This window comes from Pristis pectinata, chromosome 22, assembly GCF_009764475.1.
Source record: "Pristis pectinata isolate sPriPec2 chromosome 22, sPriPec2.1.pri, whole genome shotgun sequence".
Classification (NCBI taxonomy): Eukaryota; Metazoa; Chordata; class Chondrichthyes; order Rhinopristiformes; family Pristidae; genus Pristis; species Pristis pectinata.
The window spans coordinates 25401319-25429152 of NC_067426.1; the positions used below are offsets into that span (position 1 = coordinate 25401319).

At 38.6% G+C, this 27834-nt stretch overlaps 1 protein-coding gene across 1 annotated transcript in view; it reads right to left on the reverse strand.

Annotated features, from left to right (window-relative positions):
• LOC127581617 (CUB and sushi domain-containing protein 1-like) overlaps window positions 1-27834 on the reverse strand; it is a 1418367-nt gene that overhangs the window by 425325 nt on the left and 965208 nt on the right. The window contains 2 exon segments of the mRNA XM_052036133.1: window positions 18228-18349; window positions 25225-25349. Coding sequence (XP_051892093.1) covers window positions 18228-18349; window positions 25225-25349 — 247 coding nt within the window.

The following is a 27834-nucleotide window of genomic DNA, read 5'->3' on the forward strand; positions in this document are numbered from 1 at the left end:
AAGCAATCCATAGAATAAGCAAGGACCTATTACAAAATAATTGCATTTTATTTATGCACTGGGATATTATTTTTATTTTGGGAAAGCAGTTACTATTCTGGAGAGACGGTAACAATCATTTTTCTTTCACTTGTGATGTCACACTTCTTGATACTGCAGGCCAAATAAAAAATTTATATGAAAAAGAGAAATGAACCTAGAAATTAATTTACTACCATTTAATGGCATTAACACAGCTTTGGGATCTCCATTACGTTGTTTGTCAAAGTACCATTAAGACCTTCACTTGTAAGGTTGGCACAATTGAGTCAGTTTCAGCATGCACTATTCTACTGATGGCTTGCAAGCTTTCCCAGTTACCAACATTGAGCCTGTGATAGGGAATAGTGAAACGGGTCTATAGCACTGTAGTAACAGGGGGACGATCATGTAGCAGAGAGATAAGAGGGGACTCTGCAGGGTTGGTAACAGGCAGAGAATGTCTGGAACCGGTTCAAACTGACCCGAACCATGAATTGCAGGTTAAAGTGAAATCATGCCTGGTTACCAACCTAACAACAATCCCATAAACTCCAGGATGGAAGCTTTCCATCGTACATGTAAGGTAAAGATGGAATTGCACATGGCTCAAGTAGCACATCATAGGCACTGAAGCCTGACATTGCAAAAGGCTTACCTCACTCTATGTATACAGAGTGCATGCAGGGCAGAGATAAAGGGGGAAAAGTAGATAAGAAATAGTACAAGAATAATGGAAACTTTGGATCGTGGAGCATTCATTTCAGGACAAGTGACTCCCCTGTTGATATCAGCTTGAAATAAAGAGGAAGTTTGTTCCGAAGGTAAACCCCGGACTCCATGCAAATTCTACAAGCCTAACAGATGCAGTCTCTGCAGCCAGTTCTCAAAGGGACATTTACAATGCTTTCAACACTTTTCCAGTTTCAGGGAGGAGTTACTAATTTACGATTGAATGCTGCAGTGAAGGGAGGCGAGATGGGAGAGTGTTCCCAAGCAGCCAGAGGGACTGGACAGTTTAGAATAGTGCCTGCAGGTGGCATGTTCCTCATGCAGTGGAACCAAAGAAACCTACCAGGGCGGTAGCTTGATGTTCCTAGCAGGAGAAGGCCAGGGAGGTCTGTAGGGAGGAAAGGTATGCTAGGCAGGCTTTGAAAGGAGCCTTCAATGCGGTTAAATTCTCATGCCTATTCTGATTGCTCCTCTGAACTCAAAGAAAAGTTGACAAACCTGAAAAAGGGATGTGAGTGACCTCCCTAATCCAACAAAGAGCACCAAACTATGAGACGTGGCAGAGAGACGTGGCAACCAGACACCAGGAAAAACACTGTGGCTGGGCTCAAAAGCTACAGACCCTTTATTTTCTGAGGACGACTGCACACCATTCAACCCTCAATCAGCTCCGGCATCCACCCTCACCCCTCATCAGCCCCAATTCACTCACACTCATTCCCATCCTAGTACGTTGGCATTTTAAAATTCAGCCCACAGGTGTTCACTTATGACATAGACTTGAGGCGCTGAATCCGAGGGAACATCACTTATTTGTGGCACTTACTACATGCTGTAAGGATTTAAGACAGAGATTGATAGCCTAAAATAATTCTTGAATGTTTAAAATGTAAAAAGATGATAGAAACACCTGGAGGTATGGAACATTGATTATTTTTAGCAATAGTGATGATGCATGAGGAGGCACAGAAAGTGATTATTTTTCTCTGAATTCCTTGTCCGTGAATTGTGTTTCATGGAAATAATGAAAATAATATTTAACACATGAGCTTAACAGTGTTGTGTTAAGTGATAATATTTTCTCTTAATAACTCATTCATGGCAGACCATGGGATATCAAAAATAAAAAGAAAATATCAGAATAAATTTTGACATTTAAATTGGAACTTGGAAAGAGCTGGGTCATTCTGGGCGAAAACCATTGACTTACAATGGGAAGAATTTATTGTAGAAACAACAAAGTGTCACTGGACCTAGGCGTTTCTTATATCATATCTCATATTTTCTTGCATCCTAGAAGGAGGATTTTTGGCTGATTGAAACTGTCAGCTCTCATCGGATCAGTCTCATTTGCCCACAAATTTTCCCTTTAAATTATTCCCCATATTCTCATCAACATCCACCAGATTCTGCCACTCACATACACATTCAAGGCAATTTACCAACTGGCACAGAAAATCAGAGCACTCATGGAAACTCATGCAATCACAGGGAGAATGTGCAAACTCCACACACACTAATGAAGGCAAAGGATGAAAAATCAGTCTTTAGAGCCAATGATATTTTCTCTGAAGTGCAATTGCCATTGTAATTGTAGAAAACAGCAGAAACCAATTTCTGCACAGCAAAGCCACAAGATAAATGACCACAAATTCTGATAATCCACAATCCAATTGTTCAGCAATCCTGATGGCTTGGCAGCCATTTCCCTTGTTCCTTTTAGACTCTTTGGGACCCAGTTTCCTACCCTTTTTTAAACTCACCAGGGCCCCTCTTCCCATGCTTTCTTTGAACTCACTGGGGCCCCATCCCGTCTGCTTCCTTTAAACTCACCTAGTTTGCTGGAAAAATTATATGACCACTATGAAACAACTTAAAAAAGAGCAAATTAAATATATGTTGGGGTATAATGGAAGTAATATTCAATAGTTTAGAAAATCGAATCATTTGGCACCATAGATTTAGGGAGATAGATATCTCTCAACTACTGGCCAACCTATTGGTCAAGACAACAGCTCAACCTTCTTCTTGAGTGGCACAGGATAAGTAAGATTCACCTCACAAGACAGACATGGCCTTCCTGCAACACAATATCTGAAAGATACACCTCTGGCATTGCAGCACTCACTCACATCTTCATTCAAGTGTCAGCCTGGATTTTGCCTCTGGAATGGGACTTCAACCCATGCTTTCCGATAGAGGTGGGAAGTCAATGAAATAAGACATCCATGTGTTAGTTACTGAGACTTTCAGCTCTGGAATTTTTCTCAATTGGTTACAACCACATCACTGTTAATTTCAAGTAATTAGCTAGGGCCAATTAAATAAAATAGATTTGATCAGAAAATGGTCATGTAATTTATCATTTATCTCCTGCCTCTTTTCTGCATCATCCATGTTGGCTTTTCTCAAACCCGCATGCAGTTCAATGATTGACTTGTGCATCATTTGTCAGAAATCTCTCTGGGAATAAATGAACCAAATATACTAACATAAAAGGCAGGGATGAGGTGCAAATTAAAATAACGGCAACATAAAGGCACTTGGGATGGGGGCAGGCTGAAGAGAGACAGAGTGAGTGAGGTGCACTGTGGTGGAAATGAGGAGAGGAGAAAGATCACACCTTACCATATAACGAAAGGAGTGAGTTATGACCAAGCAAATTAGGGGCAGGAACAGGCTGCTTGGCCATTCCAACCTGCTCCGCTATTTAATGTGACCATTGTTGATCTGGCTGTAACCTCAACTCTGTATATTCATCTATCCAAGAAAACCTTTCACCTCTCCAAGTATCTACTTACTTAAACATATTTTTTTAAAACTCTGCTTCCACCACCTTTTGCAGAAAAGAGTTTCAAATTCTCATAACCCTCCGAGAGAAACATTTTTGTCTCGTCTCTATCTTAGATGGGCAATCCTTATTTTGAAAACAGTGAGCTCTCATTCTAGATTTTCTCACAAGAGGAAACACTATCCCAGATCCAGCCCATCAAGATCCTTCGGGAACCTCGGTTTCAATCAAGACCCCTTACCCTCTTTGTATACTTCTGTGGATACAAACCTAGTCTGTCCATCCTTTCTGCTGGACTAATACCTGCCCATTGCAAGTATTCATCCAGAAAAGCTTTGAACTGTTTCCAATGCATCTTTCCTGAAGTAAAGTGATCAATATTGTACTCAATACTCTGGATGTTATCTCACCAAAGCCTTATATAAGTAATGCATGTGATTCCCATTTTTTATTTAATTCCCCGGCAACAAATGAGAATATTCTATTAGTTTTCCCAATTGCTTATACCTGCATAACAACCTCTTCTGAATTATGCACAAGGACTCCCAAATCCATATGCATCTCAGGGTTTTACAGTCTCTCACTGGTTAGGTAATATGCTTCATTTTTATTTTCCCTGCCATAATGGAGAATTTCACATTTTCTTATGTTATACTTTTGTCAGATCTTTGCCCACTCACTTAACCCTTTGTAGCCTCCTTGCTGCTGTTAGAGTAAACACCCTTGTTTGAAGATCCTGTGTACTTTATCTGTGATGATGAACAGAACTTCAGCTGTATCCAAGGTCCACCTGAGAATACAATGCAGAAAGGGAGAGAAAGTTTTGGAGAGCCAGGAAGAAATTACCTTCAGTGGAGGGGAAATCTTCAGTGTCAGTGGGGTTATGAGGAACTTTGGTGGAAATAGGGGAGATGGGTGGGGATCAGAGGCTCTTCTGAAATGGCAATGAGAGAGGAAGCTCAGAACTTAGGACAAGAGTGACCCCTTGTATGTAGGAAAGGACAGATGATGGCTCATGCAGGTTTTGTCAAGGCAGAGAACAGGTAAATCGCAAAGTAGAATAGATAAAGAGATAAATACATGTGCAGGACTTGATTGCTTGTGGACTGGTTTTGATTGACAGAGTTATAGATGCCACAGAAACAGGCTCTTCAGCCTGCCAACTGCTCACCGACCACCAAGCATCCACCTATACTCGTCCCATTTCTTTATTCCCTCTAAATTCCCATTTCCCCCTGGATTCCATCATACATTAGGGGAAATTTATTACGACCAATTAACCTACCAACCTGCATGTGAATGTGGCAGAGCAGTTAGCATAGCACTATTACAGCACCAGCGACCCGGGTTCAATTCCGGCCACTGTCTGTAAGGAGTTTGTACGTTCTCCCTGTGTCTGCGTGGGTTTCCTCTGGGTGCTCCGGTTTCTTCCCACATTCCAAAAACGTACGGGTTAGGAAGTTGTGCGCATGCTACGTTGGCGCCGGGAATGTGGCAATACTTGTGGGCTGCCCCCAGAACACTCTATGCAAAAGATGCATTTTACCGTGTGTTTTGATGTACATGTGACTAATAAAGATATCTTATCTCATAATTATCAAGAGTACTTCTTTTCTTTATTGGTCATGGACCTTTTCTTTCTTTTGTCTCCTCCAGAGATTACAAGCCACCATATTCCAGCCATCATGCATGAGAGAAAGTCTTGATGGTCCAGCTGGTCTTTTGCCGCCAGTGAGTTTTCTATGTTTGAACCTTTGTGCAAGTTCTCAGAACCAGTGGAACAGGGTGAGCAGAGGCAGGAACAACAGACTTTAACACTAATGACTGGAGTTGGATTCACTCTCACTAAATGTGTTTCTCTCTCCACAGGTACTTCCTGAACTGCTGAGTATTTTGGTATTATTTCTCAGAATTCCTGCGTTCATAACGCTTTGCTTTTGTAACAGATATTTGTTGCTTTTAGATGAACTCGGGGGAGATAGGAAAATAGTTCTTTGTAAACTACTTTGGAGTTATCACCAATTCAATTGGGGATAAAAAAAAACAACTCTGTTGGTGTGCAACAAAGTCTTATTTCCTATCGCTCCCAAACGCAAGGCTGATGGCTTTAATGGGTCTGCATAAAACACAAACTGCAGAAAACTGATCAACGCTGGGATCTTAACTTTGAACTGCTAAGCTGCAAAACTAAATACACAGCAAGATCAGCAGCAACTGAAGAGCATTTTATTATTTCATGAATACATATAAACCACTTTTTTGGTTTATGTAATCACAAGTGATTGATAATTTCTACCATGTGAGAAATACTTACAGGTTCTAGAAAGGAAAACAATGGTTTGAGAACATTGGCACCAGAGCACAATAAAACAATTAGGTAGATTGCCCCAATGATGCAAAATAAGTTTAAACTTAATGAAATTGGAACAAGGCTCCATTGGAAATCAAACTCAAATCCCCTGATGATAAAATAGTCACAACAACAAGAGGAAGCACTTGGTCCATTAAGCCCAGTGTGCTATTTTTGCTTGGCATTCTATGAATTCTCATCCTCTGAATTCTTAATACCCTATTTTCCAAGTATCTATTTATTGCCCTTTAACTGGCCTTTAAAGAGAAAGATTTTTAATTCTTTGTAATACTTCCTTTTAATGTGGGTTAATCACATCAGTCTCTATTAGGAAAGAGTGCGTGCTTTATTAATAGTACAAAGTTGTCTACAGCAAAGCTGACACTATGAAAACAGTTTTAAATGTATTTTGTATACCGCATTTTTAAAGTATTTTGAAGATGTTAAAAAATCTTAATTTTGAGATTTCCTAACTTGCAAAATAATTCAACAAATTTTCCCATTTTATTAATGAGATCTTGAGTCAACATATTATTCTTCATACAGTAAAAATGACAAAATATAGTTATAGTGGCTTTTTAATATCAGGTGAAGCAATTGCATTTTGAATACTTCTTTCTTAATGCATATTACAACTGAAAATATATGCAAATTTTCAATGACTAATCACAAGTTAATTGGAGGATTTTGTAATATTCTGCTTCATTGTCAGTCAAAACTATTAACAGTATTCCCACCAGCAAGAGAGCAACCTTCCAATTTGCCAACAATGTTAAAATGACTCATGGCCAAGTTTGCATTATTTCCTTTCTTTTTGATTGAATGATGAAAACTGACTGCCAAAGTTTACTGCTCAGTTTAGATTCAGTCTCATTGAAGAATGAGGGCACGGCGAGGAAGTGGAAACTGGTTTTATATCAGCTATGCACCCATTTTCAATGTCATTATTGGTGATGTGAGCATTTGATATACATCCCGAATCTGTCATCTGGGCTCTTTTTCACTTTGAACCAGATTCTTCATGATTCAGAAGAAACTTAAACAAATCCAAAACAGCTACCCTCATTCTTGGTACCAAAGCCTCTCATACTTCGGCAAGAATTGGCACCAAATTACTTGGAACATAAACAGTCCCTTCAGCTCCACCAACCTGTCCACCATTCAATTCAGCCCTCCTGATGTGCCACTGCAGTCTGTTTTCCCACCTCTTATCCATACCTCTGGACATATTCACTGAATAAACATCTTTCAATGGCGGTTTTGAAAATAAGATTTCTACTTTTATGACCAAATTCTATTCTTAAGATGGTGTCTCTAGATTCACCCAACAAATAACTTCACTGAATCTGCTGTTAATCATTTTAAACATCTTAATTTCAATTTTCTCAATCCAGAGCAAGATGAACCTGGTCTACCCAAACTGTCTTTATAATTTAATTCCTTTTGCCTTGGTATCATTCTGGTAAACCTTCACTGCATCCCTTGCACCTCACTCCAAGGTTTAACATAGCTTGGCCTGACTTAAGCTATAATTCATTCTTCTTACTTTTTAACTTCCTTGAGATAAAAACCAATATTCCATTAGTCTTTTGATTACTTTTTGTATCCATGCATCAGCTTAGATTTCTTCTGTACAATTTACTCATCCTGTGGTAGTTGAGAACTTGGACAAATAAGTCTTACTTGTTCTGTCTGTGAGAGTATATTCCATTTACCAAGTTATATCACTCATAAACCATTGCTGCTGGTAAATAAAACAGCACTACACTATAATGGCATATTGTAGGTAAGGCTAATACATGTTCGAACAGAATAGACAAAGCTTCAGTTTGAATCAGCTTTCTCATCATCCAATCTTCCATTAAAAATGGCAATAACTGAGAGAAGTAAAAATCCTATTGGGCACCAAATGAATCAAGACATTGGGAGAAAAAAATCCTTTGGCAAAATATTTCTTCCTCTTATCCTTTTTAAATATTCTCCCATTGAGGAAGACCGATATCAATACTTTTCCTCCGGAGTCATTGAAGTCAATTTGAATCATGTCATCTAAATGTAATTGATTCCATTGAAAGGAAAAAAAAATGGCAGTTTCTATAAGGGGTTTCAGATTGTCAAAGTTAGTCTTAAGCTGGTAGAAATGTACAAATCTGCTTCAGGTCAGTGAGACATTTTCTCAGAATTCATACCAAGCTGTCCATGATGCAGGTTGCCCATTCAAGCTCAGATCTTGTAGTTCATTATGCTACCCCCAATCCCTCATCAATTCTTGTATTATCAATTACTTTGCATGCCAGACTGTACAGAAAATACTAAACCTCTTCAATAACTTCTGCAGAAATTAAGAGCTAGGACTCGGGGAGAACACTCAATGTGTTTTATCAATAATTTATAAGACTTTTGTTTTCTGTCAGGCACTGGTGAAATCTTAAAAGTAACAAACTTGTTCAAGTGTAGCCAAGTAACAAACATGAAATAAGTGTGATGTGGTCTTTCTTCAATTATCTTCGAGGTAATGTACACTAAAGCAAGCTTTCATGACTGCTGAAGCATGTGTTAACTGCTAATGAATTTCAGCCTTCGGCCAACAATTGACAGACAGTATAATGAAAATCTGATTCACTAATCTTTACAGATGACAGATTATATTTTTGTGACTTGTTTTGAAATTTGACTTCAGTTTGTCGAGATGAATCACAATCTAATGAGCTATCGGTAGAATGAAAGCACATTATAATCTGCTTAATTATCTTCTCACAAAGATTATTTGTCTTTATTGCAGTCAGTGTTATCCTTCATTAAGTAGTTGAGGTCCAGAGGCTAAGACCAATCAAATTTAGAGCAAACAACATTACACTACAGTCTAAAACACAATTCTCAGAGATCAAGGTCTTGGATTTAATACACTCTGGCTTAGAGTCTATGCTTCTGGTGCATTCGGAAATGCAGTTTCACATTATGTTCAAATTGCACTGGATTTCCAAAGTGATTTACTTTGCCCATTTCCATTCAATTTCATTTGCATGTCACCAAATGTAATATCCTTCATGAACAAGTGCAATCAGCAGTATTTTGGGATATAAATTTAAAAACAGACCATTGATTTATTTAACGCTGTAAAGCTTTATCAATACAGTTTGTCATAAAAAGAAACATCTCTTATCGATGTCCTGTCCATCATAAGGGAGCAACTCAATTCCAAACATCTTTTCAGAACAAGTTACATATGTATACAGTAGCCAGTTTGTTGATATATTAAATATTTTTTTCATTTATAAAAGTCTTTTATAGGTGTCTTTGCACACACAAAAATAAGTTTAATTTCAAATACTTCTTTAAGGGGAATGGCATCAGCGGGAAAACCCACAATAGTGACAAGTTCCAGTTTTCATTATAATGAATATGCAACCAACACAATCACAGGGCACTTGTGTTGGATTTTACTTGCTTTTGAAATGTCTCCATTTATTGTATTGACTTGGCCAATTTTGGAAACACCAGGTGCATGGCTTCCTCTCCAAATCCAATAACTGTAGACACTATTCAGTCTTATGATCAACATCAACAATGAGGATTTTGATTAATAATTAATATTCTGATTGGTCAAATATTACAACAATGACGTGGGCACAAACCCCTAAAAATGTAGCTTTCATAAGAAGTAAACTGCAGTTTAGGTTTTTTTTCTTATTATCATTGCGATTCTGAATGTGAAACACTAACTTTCACATGTGGCACAATGGGACATTTTTGTTATTTATTCATTTTTTAGGACATTTGGGTCACCACTGTCAAGGACAGCATTTACTGCCCATCCATAATCACCCTTGACATAGCGGTGATGAACTGCTCTGCTCTTGTGAGGTTCCACACCAGTTTCCTCCGACATCCCAAAGACATACTGGTAGGTTGATTGCCCCTCGTGGAGGTGGGTGGCAGAAGCATGGTGGATTGATGGGTATGCAAGAGAGTAAGGTTCACCGGGAAATATGTGGGGTCACGGGACAGATGGGAATGCTCTGAGAGCCAGCATTGACTCAGTAGGCTCAGTAAGGAAATATGAGCGTGATTTGAGTTTGTTATAAGTTGCAAGTACAATTTTAAAAGTATATTCTGTTAAACATTGTGAACGAGCTTAACGAGGTCTGCTGGTTCAGTGCTGGCTGTTCAAGCCATATTGTTCAGTCTGGGAACATTTGCATAAGAACAGTTGACACGAGGATGTAAATGACCTTGAGATTTGGGAAATAAGGGTGAAAGAAGGGTTACGTGGATAGGAAACATGAATCATAGAGATGTCTCAAAGACTAGGACAGAGAATAAAGACTTCTTTCCCAGTGTTGAGAAGAATATAGAGGAATAGTGGCCGGGGGGGGGGGGGGGGGGGATTGTCAACTGTACACTACCAATAAAGTAGTCACCTATACACTAGTAATACTTCTGCATGGTCACTCACTATCTGTTAGTTGTCAATCATTGCCTCTGTCTCAATTGTGTGTAAGAACCATTGTATCAGAGGTTCTCCCTTGCATGCTCGTATCAACTAAATTAAGACTTGTTATATCTGAACTTATAGACTATGGTTAGTAATTGCACAATGATGCTATGGTTGTGCTTTCCTTACATTTGAGTCATCTTTAACACTCAAATATTGAGGCCCACTGCCAATGAGGACAGAGCTGCTTCCTCTTGTCACTGTTGAATTGTTCAGGACCATTCATGATTGGATGTGGCAGGACTGCAGAGGGTCATCATGCAACCTCCTAGACCTCCCACAATGCCTGAAAGAAATGTAATTTTGAGCTGCTAGATCTGTTCTTACACTATCCCACTAAGCAGGGTTGTAAGTCACACAACATGGAATTGTCCTTGTTGTGAAGTTGCTGTTGTCTCCACAAGGACCGTGTAGTGCTCACTTCAATTAATACATCATGGACAGATGCTTTTGTCACAGGTAGATTAGTAAGGAAAAGATCTTTTTCCTATAATAGGTGGAATATATGCAAAATCCTTAAAACCACCAGAAAAAAGGAAAGATTGTTTACTGAACCAATATATTAACACTCTGTGAATTGAATCCAACAAATGGTCTTCATCCTGAAACTTTAACTGTTTCTCTCTGCACAGGTGCTACCTGACCTGTTGAGTGCTTTCAGCATTTTCTATTTCAATGCCACATCTCTTTGTTTAAATATCATTATAATAGATATGCCCTAATCATTTTTCAAAAAGAGTATGCTGCAATGGACACCACACATCACACAAAAAAATATAAGATTTGATTTGAATCTATTTAATAATGCTGAGGAAAATAGACCAACCATATTTAATTTACAACTTTTCACACTCATGTATGTTTTAACCTACAACTTCAGCTCAAAAATAATTATGACTCAAACAAACACAACAAATAAATTGTACACAAAGGTTCTGCAAATTGCCTGTTCTGGTGCCACTGACTGAGTGCTATTGGAACATAAGAACTGAAGAAAGTGGAGCAGGAGTGTGACCCTCAAGTCTATTTTGCCACTCAATAAGATCATGGTTCATTCAACCGTGCCCTCAACGTCACTCTCCCACTCTCTCTGCATACCCCTTGATTCCTTCATAGTTTAAATATCTGCCGATCCCCACCTTCAATATGTTCATTTACTCCAGTTTCACAGATCCCTGGGGTAGAAAATTCCATAGGTTCGTGCCTCTTTGAGAGAAAACATCTCTCTTCTCCATCTGAAATAAGTGACTCTTATTCTGAAATTATAAGCCCTAGTTCCAGATATACCACTCGAAGAGAAACACCTCATCATTTACCCTGTCAATCCCGCTCAGAATCATATAAGTTTCAATAATATTACCTCTCTTCCTTCTAAACTCCAATGATTATAGGCCTCGCCTGATTCACCTTTCTTCATTTCTGTACTCATCCAGAGATCATTCTCTTTGAGGTCCTACCTGCCAGCCTCTTCCTAGCTGCTGAAACTCTGCCTGCCTGAAATCACCCCTCTTTCTACCCATGTTGTTTGCACCAACGAGGACCACAAATGTCAGCTTTTCACCCCCTCCCTTCAGAATGCTGATCAGTCATTCAGTGACGTCCTTAAACCTGGAACCAGGGAGGCAATCTATCACCCTGGAGTCACAGCTCCAGCTGCAGAAATGCCTGCGTGTTCCCCCATCTATGAACTAACCTACCACTATTGCTCTCCCTCTCATCTTTCCTCGTCCCATGTAACTGAGGTTTCCTTTGCACGATGCTATGGTTTTCCTCTGACTGTGGTCTTCTGAAGAACAATCACCCTTACCTGTACTGAGCACAGAATGCCAGCTTGCTGAGCAGGATGGATTAAGGTGATGCCTGTCCGTCCTGCCCAGTCCTCCTGTCTGGCAGTTTACCCATTCCTTATCTGCCTGCACATATTAAGCTGCTGGGTGTCCACCTCCCACGACACGTGGCTCTTGTTCTCACAAATACAGTAGTTATTGCAGCCACCACACAAGCTCTGTAACCCTGTGCTTGAGCTGGTAACACTTCCCACACATGTGGACATCCTGGTTATGGGAGGGGTCAGGACTTCCCACATGGTATCAGATGTCATGTCATATCTTTACTTAACAGACAATTTACTAACCGAGCTTGAATAAACATTTCCTCATCATGAGAACATCAAAGCTGCCCTATGTGACGTCAGCTTTAATGTAGCAATCTCCTAGTCCAGCATTTCGATTAGCTGTTCCAGTCTGAAGGGGAGCTTGAATCCATGATTTTCTAACTCAAAGGCAAAGTTGCTGCAAACGAACCAGACTCACTGGCTGTTTTCTTTATTTATTGATGCTTGTGTTATATGAAAAACCATTGAAAGTACCAAACCATTTTAATTCATCCACTGCATCTATTTCTTTGTGTATAACTTCTCTATGCAAGTTCTTTATTCCAAATGTATTGCATCGTGCCACCTAATTCTTCGCACCATTCTGAAACATAGAACCCTGAGCACAGGAACTGATTATGACTTTGATGTATTTAGTCCAAGCTAATTTCTTCTCATTAGTGAACATCCTCAACCTAGTACCTTCCCAATAAACTTCCTATTTACCCTCTCCAGGGCATTGGCATCCTTTCTAAACTGGTATTCAAAATTGTACAAAAAACTCAGGCCAAACCAGACATTGGTCAGCATTGGCATAACTTTTTGGAATCAATGTCCCTATTTACAATAATCGGTCTGCTTTTCTTTATTGCATTAACAACTTGGCCAGTCAATTTCCCATTGCTCTGAACAGTTTTCAAAAAACTCAGGCCAAACCAGACATTGGTCAGCATTGGCATAACTTTTTGGAATCAATGTCCCTATTTACAATAATCGGTCTACTTTTCTTTATTGCATTAACAACTTGGCCAGCCAATTTCCCATTGCTCTGAACAGTTTTCAAAATAGTATCATGTGGATTATAAAAATCAGAACATAAGCTTGAGGAACAGCATTCCATCCTCCACCTGGTCACACTGCAGCATTCCAGATACAATATTGAATTCCATGTCTTTTGTTAATTTGCTCTCTCTGTCTGCATCAGAATGGACCAGGTATCCATTTGTGATATTTGCTCAGTTTTGTTTTCTCTTCCTGCTTTACTTGCTGGGCATGTCCCGCAGTCCTGCTGCCCAGAACTCTTGCGCTTCTTTGCCTGTGTTCACTTTCATTAACAGCCCTCATGTCACAGCCTTAATGAACAAAGTATCATGTTCTCCCTCCCTAACTGCTGTCATTAACCCACAGACGAGTTGACCTTGTTTACAGCTTATCCCCTTGGCCTCACCCTATCAGAGATAATTCTTTTGCCCCAAGCACCCATCTCCCATTGTCACAGCAGCTTGTTTGTAACTTGTTTTCTCTCCCCCCTAGTTTTGACCTTAGATGTTGATGATCTCCCCACCAGATTGTACCACTTCTCCATGTTGTTCTCCAGAAGTACATAACTTCGCACTTAATCCTGACTAAATTACATCATCATGTCACTGCTCATTTCACTGAAGTTTGTTATTGTTCCTTCTTTCCTTCTTTGTCACATTTTGGATTGTTAAGAAACTTCATGCCCAGCAAGACCTAAGGCCAATATTGGTGGAGGGTTTGAGTGCCAGGAGATAGCAGTCAAGGCACACTGGGAAGGACAGTGAACAGGTTGCACATTTAAAAAATGCTTATTTTTTAAAAATGCTTATGCTTCATCAGCACTTTTCCAGTGCTGATGAAGGGTATCTAACCTGGAGCACTGATTCTGTTTCTCTGCCCATCAGTGCTTGACCTGCTGAGTGTTTCCAGTATTTTCTATTTTTGTGTTGGATTTCCAGCACCTCAACTTTTTCTGAGTTAGTTTAAATTCTCTCCCATGGCGTCATCAACTCCCCAGAAAAAACACTTGTCCCAGCCCTGACCAACCGCAACCTGTCTGTTACAGACACATTCTTCCTGCCCTGCAATTGGTCCAGATGTCCCAGGAATTTGAAGCCTTCACCCTTCTCCACTGATGCATGCTATTTTTACATACATTGCTGTTTAAGATAGAAAATAATTGCAAGAAACAAGTAGACATCCTGAAAATGATTCCATCAGAAAGTAAAGTGTATGTCAACAGCTCAAAGCAAAATGTGCATTCCTTATAAGCAAATGAAATGTCGTTGAACACCAACTCCTGAAATTACACAAAATAATGGTCCTTCCATCATTTCAGATCAAGAAGACCAGGTTGAGATATCAGCTACTGCTGAGTAAATGGCACATAGTGAAATCAATTGTAATAGGGCATTGAAATTTAGAAAGGCAAATATAACTCTGTGGTGTTGAGAAATGTGAATCTAATTAGTTTATATAGTTCAATTATATCATGGAAATTCAGTATAAAAGTGAAGTGAGCTGTCTATAACCACAGGAATGGAAGTTAATTACTTCTGCAAATACCACTCCCCCGACTGATGAATATTCTGAACATTTCAAGGAGAGGACACACAAGTTTAGGGGGAATTGATTTACAAAGTTTGTAGTTGATGAAAAAATTCTGTTGCATACAGTGAAAAGAACAGTTTATATATTTTTTGGTCAGTCTGATTGAAAATAATTGATAACATTGGTAGCAAGATGATTCAAATATTGTTTTGTTATGATGATAATATAAAGATATTATGTTATTGTGATATTTGTCTAACTGAAGAAAAATGTCTACAATTACTCAAAAACTGAATCTCTTCAATTGTAATCTGCATCTTTACTATCGTTGATTGCCTCCAGCTTCTTTCAGTTAATTGAAGATTGTATATAACGGTGGATATAGAGATGGCACAGTAACTTGAGATGGAAGAGATCTGTAATTGTTGCTGTAGATCTATGATACTAGCTGACTGAGTTTGCAAAGCAACAATTTCAGGGATGCAAGGGAATAGTCATGGGCATGTCATGAAGTACTTATTCAGCTAATACAACCTACAAGCTTTCCAGAGCAGATGAACCAGCGAGAAAACAGAGGAGATAAAGTGGATTGCAAAGAAGCAACTGTGAACCAAGAAAGAATCCAACATGAACTAACAATGAAGGCAGCGTGAACCCACAATGAAGGCACACTTTTGACCAGGAAGGTAGTCCATAAATCAAAAGTGGAGATAGTCTGAATCAAAAATGAAACACTTTGGAAAGCTAAACCTATTTCTTTTATTGTAGATGACTCAGATACACTGCAGCCTTGGTCATTGTAGTTTCAACATTCATAAAATTATGGAAAAACAGGGCACGATGAATAAGAAATAAGATATCAATGCAACATACTATTGGAAAATGAACTAACCTGCAAAGTCACTGCATAGCTCCATTCTTGACTTTATTCAAAGCAGGGGATCAATCACACTAGTTCAAAAATACTATATGTTTAGTGAAAGTCTATCAGATTGTCTCAAAGTGACCTTGGCTGGCAATTCAATAGCTGTTCATAGATTTAAAATAATTTCCTGCAATTTTCGAAAGTTAAGGTCAATAATTATAATGTGTGCAATTATTTTGATTTCCAAAAAGCATTTGCCACAGCACCAACGAGATGTCTTGAATTAATTCTCAATTACATGGATAATAATTTATTACATGGATATCAATGTTGCTAATGTTTTTTATAAGGGGAAATAGCACCGAAGGTAGCTGCCAAGTCATTCCCACCTGAGGCTCCTGTTGGGTTTCTGATTTAACTCCCATCCCCATTGATTGAATCATCTGACCTAAAAGTCCTTATTAAAATGTAAATGACTCTATCAATTATTCTACGTGGCAGTTATTACAATTTGTTATTTTAAATGTATTTAAATCAGTTTCCTAAATACACATTATAAGTTGTCAAGATGTTCAGGACTTCTACAAGGACTCAGCTCATTTTCAAGACTTCTGAGACATGAGTCAACTTCATAAAAGTTTTTTTGAACTTTTAATAAGTTGCATACATTTTCACCTTCACGGTGATAATCTGGCAACGGAGACCGGATATCCTTTACAGAGCCAGACTGATTTTCATTCATTGCTTTCAGTCTTACTTTGCCCATTCTACAACATCTTTCAAGGTTAAACTTATTCTATAAAAGAAGATAAATCCAAACATGGAGTTATATATTTGAAAGGAAGGCAACAAACAGAAACAGTTAAAATACTGATGAAATAATTGACAGAAAGAATATGCATTTATTACTCCAGAAGGGTGAATGATGTTGCAAATTTGTGTTGAGTTTGATGATCTCAACCAGAGGCACTGGCAACAGAAACACTGAGTTTGGGATGGGTGGATTAGAATTCCTGCTCCTCATCATTATCCACTGACTCTTGCTTCAAGTGCTTGTTAACTTGTGTATTTTATTTTATGGCTGTTTCATGTTTTTATCATAATCCAGCATGTCTGAAATGGTGAACATGATAAATCGAACAAGACGCTTATTGTGAGGTAAAAAAGCATCAGTTTTTGTTTGGAAATTCTCAACCTTGTAACCCTGGTGATATATACAGTGCTCTTATCACATGGGTAAGATCACAGAGAACATTGCGTGATCATCATGGGACTCCAGAGCCACAGGCCAATGATCTTATGGATAGATTATGAAAAGAGAGAGAAAGGAAGAGAGAAAGCAGTGTACTCAGACAACATGATCTACCCATCAGTGTGCTGGAGACAGCTAAATAAATACTTTCCATTATGCATTAGTCATGGCTCAGTGGCCACGTTTTAACCTTCATATCTGAAGTACGTAGGTTCATATCCCATTCCTGAACATTTATTCAGAGCACTGAACTGCTGGTACTGCCAGTTTTTGGATGAAAGCTTAATGCTGGCCTCCATCTATCCTCTCAGTGCTCTTTTAATGATCTGCAGGGAATCTCCCCCACATCTTTGCCAACATGTGGCCCTCACTGAAAAAGGATTGTGGTAATGATCAGGGTGTGGTAATGATCAGATTGCTCTTTGTGGGAATTTGTATGAAAACTAGTTGCTATATTTCCTACATTCTAAATGTGAGCACAAAGATCATTTAATTAGAACAAGGAACATAGAACAGTACAGCACAAGAACAGGCCTTTTGGCCCACGCTGTTGTGCTGAACTAATTAAAGTAATGATGCCAAATTACACTCATCCTGTCTGCCTGCACATGGTCCATATCCATCCATTCTCTGCATATTCATGTGCCTATCTAATCGGCACGCTCTGGTGTGACGTGAAATCACAAAGTCATTGTATAAAACCAAGTCTTCCTTTTGTAAAAAAGAACAACGGTCAAGGAAATCTTACTTGCATTTCTTTGTACTCTATGAATGGAAATGAAAGTAGATTTCCAAACAACCTTTATTATGTCCCAACATAAACTGTCAAAGAACATTTGCTTTGACATCCTGTACCTCTTGAATGTTAAGATGGTCTCTTGACCTCACAGTCTAATTCATCATGGTTTTGCACCTTATTATCTCCCTGCACTGCACTTTCTCTGTAACTGTAATACAATATTCTGTATTCTGTTATTGTTTTTTTTCCTTGTCCTACCTCGATGTACTGATGTGATGAAATAATCTGTATGGATGGCATGCAAAACAAAGTTTTTCACTGTTCCTTGGTACATGTGACAACAATAAACCAAATTACCAATTTATCTTTAGCTGTAACCCAGTTTTTGGAAAATATAATTCTTTCCTGCAAAAAGGAAAAAAAAAATCTTGGAACAGTCATCAAGCAGGAAAAAAGCTTCCCAAGGGATGGAGTGCAGGTCAGCCAACAGTTCTACACCATTTGGAAGAGTGAAATGCATTGTAAAATTAAAAGGACTTACCTTGTCAGGATCAGAGGCAGTAATCACCCATACACAGTGTGCATCACTGTCATACTGAACCGGGAAATTGGGTGATGTAATAACTCCAGTGGGACCATTCAGACGGGCACCACAGACTCGAGCTGTAACAAAACAATTTGAAATCGTTCAGAACAGTGCTCAGTGTTAAGAATTAGTTGTTATTGTGAATGGAAGTTTGCCATAGTACTGTTAAACTATCATTAAATCCATATATAGTCAATTGCTGGTAAATCTTATCTCGATTCTTTTGTCTTGCTGAAAGACACTGTACACAGAATGTGAGCGGCTAATGCAAATGGCAACTTTAAAATAGATTGGATACATTTTCCAAAGCAATAGAAGTGCTGTCAAATTCAACAATAAAAGATGTTTCACAGCTCATTAAATCTTTGCCCTCACTGTGCTGCAATTACAGTTCTTTCAGTTCTGTTTTATGACAAATAATCCCCTAAATCTAAATCCATTTCAAGGGATTATATTGGTCTGGAGATAAAATTAATACAATGGCAACACATGCTTGTCACCACTTGAAAAAGAACTATTTGTGAATCCAGATGAGCAATAAGTAAAAAGTTTTAAGCATTTTATACAATAGTAATGTACGACACAGGTTGTGCTCAATAAATCATATGATGTGAAAGCAGGTCCCATTGCAACCAGGAGGATAGAACCAATGTCTTGTTGGGCATGGACCCCAGTTTTAGTCCTTGCTGCAATCCTATTCAGAATCTACTTACAATTCTGTATACTATAGTCTGATTTTGAACGGTGATGGAAGTTAAATAAAGCGGCCCCTGAACTACAAGCAGAGATGAAGGAAGCTGAGAGAATGGAGGAAAGGCAGCTCCATAGAGACAAAATAAGTGGTAAGAATTATTAAGTGGTGTAGATAAACTGAACCCTAGTAACTTCGCTTGACTACATCATCCTCAAGCTCAAAAAAAGAGTAAGTTTCAGATTCAACTGTTTTATAAGGTGCTGAGAACAAACATATATTCTAGATGGACCTAGAGAAATAAACAAACTGGATAAAAATTGCAAGGGTTAGTTTTGCTGTGCTTCCAGTGGGGAACTACATTGCCAGGAAGCTCAATAAAAATTTATTTGAATGATTACAAGGAACCAGAAGATCAAAGATCTCTTGCAACACGCTCCCGATGATTCATTGTGACCGCAGGATCTACACTTAGTGAGCTCTGGGTCAGACCAAATGGACTCTTCATCCTTCTCTAGCCTTGAGTTTCTTTTATTTAGCTGCAAAACAAGGCAGGGAGTAGAAATTTCCCTCGCCAATTCATAGTAACAATGCAAGTTTTGATATCCATTCAAGGTTCCATGTCTTTTCATTTTTATTCATCATTGTAAAATGTAAAGCAAAGGCTAGAATTTCCCATGTCATTTGCAATAGTGAATTTTGAGGAGGACCATGACCAAGAATTGTCTTTACCAGGGAATGGTTTGTCCATTTCCATTCTACTTCTCCTTTTAGACTGTGAATTCTAAAGTTTTGCAGCAAATTTTTCATTCTACCAAGAATGATCCTATCCGTTATTATTCCTTCATGAACTGCATTAGTTCCCTTGGTGCGATTAAAACCAGTCTCTCACTGTTTAATTATAGGCATCAAGTTACATTTCGAAAAGGAGTTGACAATCATTGTACAGAGAAAAATATTGTAAGATGTGTTGCTTTGCCTTCTCTGAACTCCACCAGTAAGTAGTACTTGATCAAAAAGCCTTTAGTAAAACAAAGAATGAACACTTGCCAATTTAGTTAGATTCCCTCCACAACGATAAGTTAATTATATTCATTTCTGCCATATAAATTACAAAATATTGCATCTAAACATAAAACAGCTATTGTAATGATTGCATTTTCTTGAAAATGCAATTATTAGTCAAGCTGACAAGGATAAAACAATGAAAGGTCAATTGACTTGAAATATTAACACTATGTTCTCTCTTCATAGATACGGTTTGACCTGCTGAATACTTCAAACATTTGTGTTTTACCAGATTTTCAGCACATGGAATATTTTACTTTTTAATCAGAATAAAACCAGATGTAATATCAATTAAATTTGTGCATATGGAAAAGCACAGCTTGATTTAGTCTACTATTGTCCTTCATTGAAGAAAACCTGCTTTCATTATTTGGTTTGACCAATATGTGATGTGGTTGACCTTTCTTTCATGAAATGGATAAATTGTTCACTTTGGTTGCAATTAAGAATGGACAATAAATGCCAACCTTGCCAGTGATGCCCACATACCATAACTACATAAAAACATGCAAGAAAAATGTAAATACAATAAATTTCATACACTGATTTAATACAATTTTCCATGGCAAAATACTGCAGGTGTTGGAAATCTGAAATAGTAAGAGAAAATGCTGTAAATGTTCAGCAGCTCAAGCAACATCTGTGAAGAGAGAAAGAGCATTAATGCTTCAGGATGATGAAACTCTGCTCTTCTCCCAGTAATAATGTCTCATTATCTTTAGCTCTATCCATGCTGATTCTGGTTCCTTTTCTTTGCACCATGCTCAGTTCTAATTATGTCAACTTTTGGAGAGCTGTAGGAACTTCCTGGTGGATTTTTTATGTCAAAATCTGGGGACAGGGGAAGGGCATTCAAAATGAGATATTCAAAAGAGCCTAAAAAAACATTAAGAATCTTTAAAACTCGAGAAAGAATATTAAAACACTTTAAAAACTTTTAAACACTATTAACCACTTTTGAACAGAGCCAAGCAAATTAAACAATCCACATTAATTAGCCATTGGAGACCTCTGTTGTAAAAAAAAATGATTGGAAGGATTTTAAAAATATTTCTGAACTAAAAACTCATCTGGAAATCGTTGCAAATTAGTAGACTTTTCCTTGAATGCCTTATTGCAAATCTTTGTTTTAAAATCAAGAGAAGAATGCTCCTTGCTACTCCTCCAACATGAGTTTTTGGGAGAGCTTGTACTGTAACTGCTCGATGATGAGCCTAAGTTCTTGTTCCCTAATTAACTCCATGATGATTTCAGTGTGAAAATACAACTTGCAGACGTTCAACGAATCTGTGCCAGCAACTTTTGGATATCAATGTTTATACACACATGCAGAGGTCTCAATGGTGCTGTAAGCTTTGCAGGACAATGAAAGTGAAAAGATGGTTTTGGCATCATTTCTCCCACATGATCTGGCCGAATGTCTCACAAGCTTAATCCCTGCTTGACAACAAATCCTCTTCATATGAGAGAGGAATTTTTTATCCCACTTAGCTCGTCAATCCGAAACTGATGTTCAGTTTGAGTTTTGACTCTCCAAGTCAGAAACACACTTCAGAATTTATAGTTTACAAACAGAGTCTGTTATTGAACCAACCATTCATTGCTTTACATTTTGCAAAAGCAAATAGTCCTTATCTCATTACAGCATTGAGACCAGACATTTTAAGCTTCTGGTCTTACACTAATTAATCACATTATCAGAAAAGAAATGAGAACTTTCTTTTGGTGGATTATACATCTTTAGCAAGCTTTTTAAATATTGAAAATTTAGCTGTGGGAGTAATTTGACTTTGCACTTCCTTTTGCAACATTAAGACTTCTCTGAAACCTTTTGCTTTAGGGTGAAGGTTCCTGCTCATTAACATTCTAAGAAGTACTCCCTATCTACATTCAGAACAAAAAGAAAATGTTTTGAGCTCTCTTTCTAAATTATGTGTGGATATTCTCAAAGTTGGCGATCCGTTTCTGAATCCAACTGCAAAAGCCCCATGCTTCCTCTCTGCTTTACCACTGGCAAAAACAGATTGGCTGTCTGCTCAGATGTGATCACTAGCATTAGTATTTTGCTCAGGTCCCATAGAATGGGTTGCAGTATCAATAAATCACTAAAAAATGTATGCGAACATGTACTGCATTAGTTTTTTGAGCTGAAACATTGCTTTTGCAAATGAATTTAAAAAATACCTCTTTAGATGAAACTTCTAATTATAATATCCCCACTGTTACGGACTCAGTGAATGTCCCTTTAAGATAGAGAGAGTGTGTGTGTGTGTGTGTGTGTGTGTGTGTGTGTGTGTGTGTGTGTGTGTGGGGCGTGCTTATGTCAACAGAAGATAAAGGACGTAATGACGTTGTTGAAGAGGTCAGAAGAAGAAAGAGAGAGAGAGAGAGAAGGGAGAGAGACACCAGCCTGCTAGTTTCTCTATCGATGGATGGGAAACAATAACTGTATCTGCCACTGAAATCCATGTATGGAAATTGGAAGTAATCCGGTGGAGTTCACTTTGTTGCTGACCTGTAGAAGGAAACAGGTATTTGTGTGTGGACGACCACGATTCGGATGCTTGTCGGGGTGAGGAAGTCACTACCGAGTAAACACTGAAGTGTCGCTGGGGTTCCATCATGGAACATTTGGATTTCGTAATTACTCTCCCTATGTTCTCTACATCTACGTCTTATCTTCAGACAACGGTGGTTGTTGAAGAAGCCCTTGCTCATGTTTCACCTTATGGCTTGCGGAACTGAACTTTAAGAACCATTCCTGGACTTGGAGTTTGGGACTTTGCCACACACACACGAAGAGTTTAGTTTTAGGGGTTAATGTTCAAGGTTTAATATTTTTGAATTTCTAACATACCAACATTTTTACTTCTATTTTTCGTATTATCATAAGTAGTGATTAATAAAATAGTTTTTAACACCGAATCATGACTCGGTGTGTTTTTTTTGTTGCTGGTTCGTAACACCACTAAATATTCAGAAGAAAAATTGCCAATAATGACAGTGTTAGGGTTGAAATTCAAGTGATGTTTGTAAACAAGGCATCTCTGAATTTAAAATCATCAATACATTGTTAAAATTACCATCAGGCATTGGCTTGTATGTAATAATACTTTTCAAGATGAAGATGGAAGAATACTGTATTTATTCTTAACATTAATAGTCTGGGGTAAGAAGGCAAGCAACTTATTCATTCCCGAATCTTGCAGTTGCAGGCCAACAAAACTGAAAAAGTAATTTAAAAACAGAAAATGCTGGAAATACTCAGCAGGTCAGACTGCATCTATGGGAAGAGAAGCAGAGTTAATGATTCAGGACAAAGATCCTTGAACAGAATTCAAAAATGAAAATTTCTCAAAAAATATTTATGTGCTGATACTTTTCAAATGGTAAGTTCAAAATTAAAAGCACAAAGTGTCAGCCTTGGTTCAACGAAAGCACTCCCATGTCTGAGTCAGAGGTCGGGGGATTCAAACCCCGCAACAGTGACTTAAGCACATGATCCAGGTTGACACTTGAGTGAAGCATTGTGAGGGGTTCAAGCTCTGAAATGAGTGGTGCTAGCAGAAGATCCAAACACAATTCTGAGACAAGGCAGAGACTTTTTCCCCATGATTCTGTGTAACATTTATCCCTCAAACTGCAGAGCTATGGATTTATCTGGCCGTTTAACTCATTGCTGTTGTTGGGACCTTGTTATGCTCAAATTCCCTGCCGCGTATCCCAATATCATAACACTGACTACACAACTTGCTTCATCAGGGAAAGTTGAACTGACAAAGATGCTGCATTAAACCATTGCAGTAATATTGGTGCATTTTTCTCATTAACCACATATGTTGAAGATAAGAAGAGGAAATTCGAGACAGAATCATAGAAACGTACAGTGCTGAAATGGGCCCTTTTGGTCCATGTTGTCCCTTCCAACCATGATACCTAATTACACTAATCCCATTTGACCACATTTGGCCAATATCCCTCAATGCCTTTCCTAACCAAGTACCCGTCCACAGGACTTTTAAGCATTGTAATTGTGTCTGCCTCCACCACCACCTTTGGCAGCTCTTTCCAGACATTTTCCATCCTCTGTTTAAAACCTTACCCCTGAGATTGTCCTTAATTTTGTTTTGTTTCACTTGAACCTACCTGTGCCCTCTAGCTCTAGACTTCCCGACCCTGGAAATAAAAGATTTTGACTACCTATCCTACCTATGCCCCTCGTAATTTTATAAACCGCTATAAGTTCAGCCCTTAGTCTCCCATGTTCCAATCCCAGCCAATCCAATCTCTCCTTATAGCTACAGCCCTCCATTCCAGGCAACATCCGAGTGAACCTCTTCTGCACTCTCTACCAGCTTGCACTCCAGAACTATGCACAAACTGTAAGTGTGTTTGAACCAATGTTTTGTCCACTTGCAACGTGATGTCCCAATTCTTTTACTCAGTGCCTCGACCTACGAAGGCAAGCATAACAGATGCTTTTCCAGAATCAGAATCAGGTTTATTATCACTGACATATGTCGTGAAATTTGTTGTTTTGCGGCAGCAGTATGGTGCAAGACATCACTACCCTATCCATCTGTGTTGCCACTTCCGAGGATCTACGGACTTGCACTCCAAGGTCTCTCTGTACATTCTTTTAATGAAAAGGGATAAATGGAGTTAGGTCATTGTTCAGGTGTGACCTCCATGAATGACAGAAGAGTTTTGAGGGCCTACTCATCCTCCTACCTTCCCGCTAGTGTTATTTGTGTGTTTTTGAGTACCCTTACCAGATTATTCTGTCAAAAATAAAACTGAAAAATAAAATCCCACTTCTCTGCATTGGTAAATTGCTGGTGGCTAGCTCACACAAGTGTCAAAACTAGCAAAATAAAATTCAAAACAAAGCTCATACTGTCATAACATTTAATTACAGCTAATTTGTTGCTGTTCATAAAATACACTTTCTCAACTTGGAATTCTTGGCAACTTCTGAAAGTAGAATCTTATCTGTAGTTACTCTATTTCGGCCACCCATCTACTTAAAATGATTAATTTTTCTCTCAGTCCCCATTCCTTCAATCATGCACTGACACGAAGGACACATCAATTCACAGAAATGAAGGGATGAGGAAGAATAATGGCTCAGAATAACTGTGAAGGTGAAAACGAGTCATCTGCTCAGCCTGGGAACTGTCAGTAATTTCTTACCTCGGCAGAATGGTCTGTGATCACTCCAAGCCGCAAACATGTCAGTTACTCTCAGACAGGTGATGCTTTTAGACCCTTGCAACTCATAGCCTTCGTCACATGAGAACTGCACACTGGAGCCCAGACTAAAAGGAGAAGGAGAAGCCGTCAGTTCTGCAGAACATAAAGTATAAAAACATTGACATGCAATTTCACCTCGGTCAGACTAATGTAACATTATGTCCTCTGCTGGAAGGTTTCAATCATTCATAACATATAATTTTAAGACAGACATTTTTAATGTTTTTTTTCTGAAATACATTCTCATTAAAAGTGACAGATGGATAGACTGCAGAATGAAGCAGTCTTTCGTGCATCGTGACAAAGTTGAGAAATTACATTAGGTTAAGGTCTGTACTCTTTCCTCTCCTTTGACCCAACAATGCACCTCACACCTCATGTCTGTGCAAAACATATGAAGATTGAGTGATAGGCTGTTAATGCATGGCAGCTTCATTATGATGGACTCATGTTCCATTAAGTATTGGATTAAGTCTGACAACTCACGCAAGAGGCTACTCTCTGTTGCTCAGAGAGGATAAAAGGCAAATTCTGAAGCTGAGAGTGGGTGATCTGGGGATAAATACAGCCACAATGCAATTTTATCAACAAAAAAATCAATCCAAATATCAGACGCTGTCTTGTATTTGAACTCTGATATATTTGCAAATGAGTAAAACTTCTGACAGTTTCAGCAAGTAAACATTTCACTTAACAAATATTAATCGGTAATAGTCTTATAAGAAAATCCAGTTACAGCAGTGGTGGTGAGTTGCCATCTTGAATTATCACAGATATGGAATTCCAGATTTTGAAACAGGAGCATTGAGGGAATGGTGATCAGCTTTCCAGCCAGGATGACGTCTGACTTGGAGGTGATGCTGCTGCATAATAGTTGCTGTTCCTGTCTTTCCTAATGATTGACGACACAGGTTTAAGAAATGCTATCGAAAAATCCTCAGAGAATTGCTGTGCCGGACCTTGTAGACGGAACACACTGTAGCCACAGTGCACAGGTAACACGGGAACAAGTAACGAATGGGGCGTCAATCAAGTGGACTGCTTTGTCCTAGTTGGTGCCAAGTTTTTGGTGTTGCTTGAGCTGCACTCGTCAAGTTAAGTGGAGAATATTCCATCACACTCCTGCTCTGTGGATTATAGAAGAGCATTGGACAGGCAAGAGGTGATTTGATCCCTGTTAGATAGTCAGTTTCCAACCAGCTATGGAAGGCTAGCTTTTATTTGGCTGATGCACTTATGTGCATGGCCAAAGGTGAGCTCTAAGTTATCAGTGATTTAGCAATGGCAAGACCACTGAACATCAAGGTTTTAGGATTAGCCACTCTCTTATTAGATGTGGTCATTAACTGGTTCTTAAATGGGAAATAACATTCATGTTGTGCATCACACTGAATGTTCTGCTCAATACAGGTCTGGAGGAATTCATTGTCTGAAGAAATAGGAATGGAAATTCTGAGCCTGCAATCAGCGAACATACCCATTTCTGCTCGAAAAATGGAGTTAAAGCCATTGGCGAGGAAGATGAAGATGGTTGAGATACAGGTGATGCAATGAAGAACTGCTGCTGCATTGTCCGAGGATTGAGATGTTTGGCCTCCACAGCCACAGCCTTAATACTTTGTCTTAAGTACTCCAGTCAATGAATCAATGTTCTCATTAAATTCAATTTTACCAGGAATTCTTGACACCATGTTTGACCAAATGCTGCCTTGATGTCTAGGATACTCAGAGTCAACTCAGATCCAAAATTCATCTCTTTTGTCCATGTTTGAATCAAAAATAAAGTGAAACATCGGGCCAAGTCCCAGCAGAAACCAAATCCAACAGATTTTGGTAACTGTGACCTTTGATAGTGTTGTCAACAATACGTTCTGTCATTTCTCTGATGATTGAGAGTAAATTGACAGGGCAGTTAAAACCTGAATTGTACTTATCCTTATTTTTCATGGACAGGTCAAACCAGAGCAACATTCCTCATTGCTGAGTAGATACCAATGTTGTAGCTGTACTGTTATAGCTTGACTATAGGCACAGTTAGTTCTGGACTACATGTTCAGTAGTGCAGCAGGGATGTTTTTGTGGCCTACAGCTTTTGATATATGTAGCTTGCTCAGTCGTCACTTGGTATCATATGGAGTGAATCAAACTGATTCTCTATACTGTATCTCTATAAAGAGCAGAGATGAATGAGCTGTTCAGCACACCAGGCTGAAAATGGCTGCAAAGGCATCAGTCCTACTAATGGCTCTTGTGTTTGGCACTGCTCTCATTGAGGATGTGATGGTCATGCAATCTCTGTTGTTAAGTACTTAATTGCCCAATACTTTTCACTTCCAGATGTAGCAAAACTTCAAAGCTTCGTTCTAATCCACTTGCTGTAATGATCCTGAGAGCAAAGCAGCAAGGTGCTGCCATTCATTAGAGAATGTTTGAAGTATATGTTTCCTCAGTGCTAATTTATTATAAATTAAAAGTAATTAACAATTTAATGTAAAGTAAGGTTGTATCCCTAATTAATGTTCATGCATAAAACGGCTGCAAACATTTAAA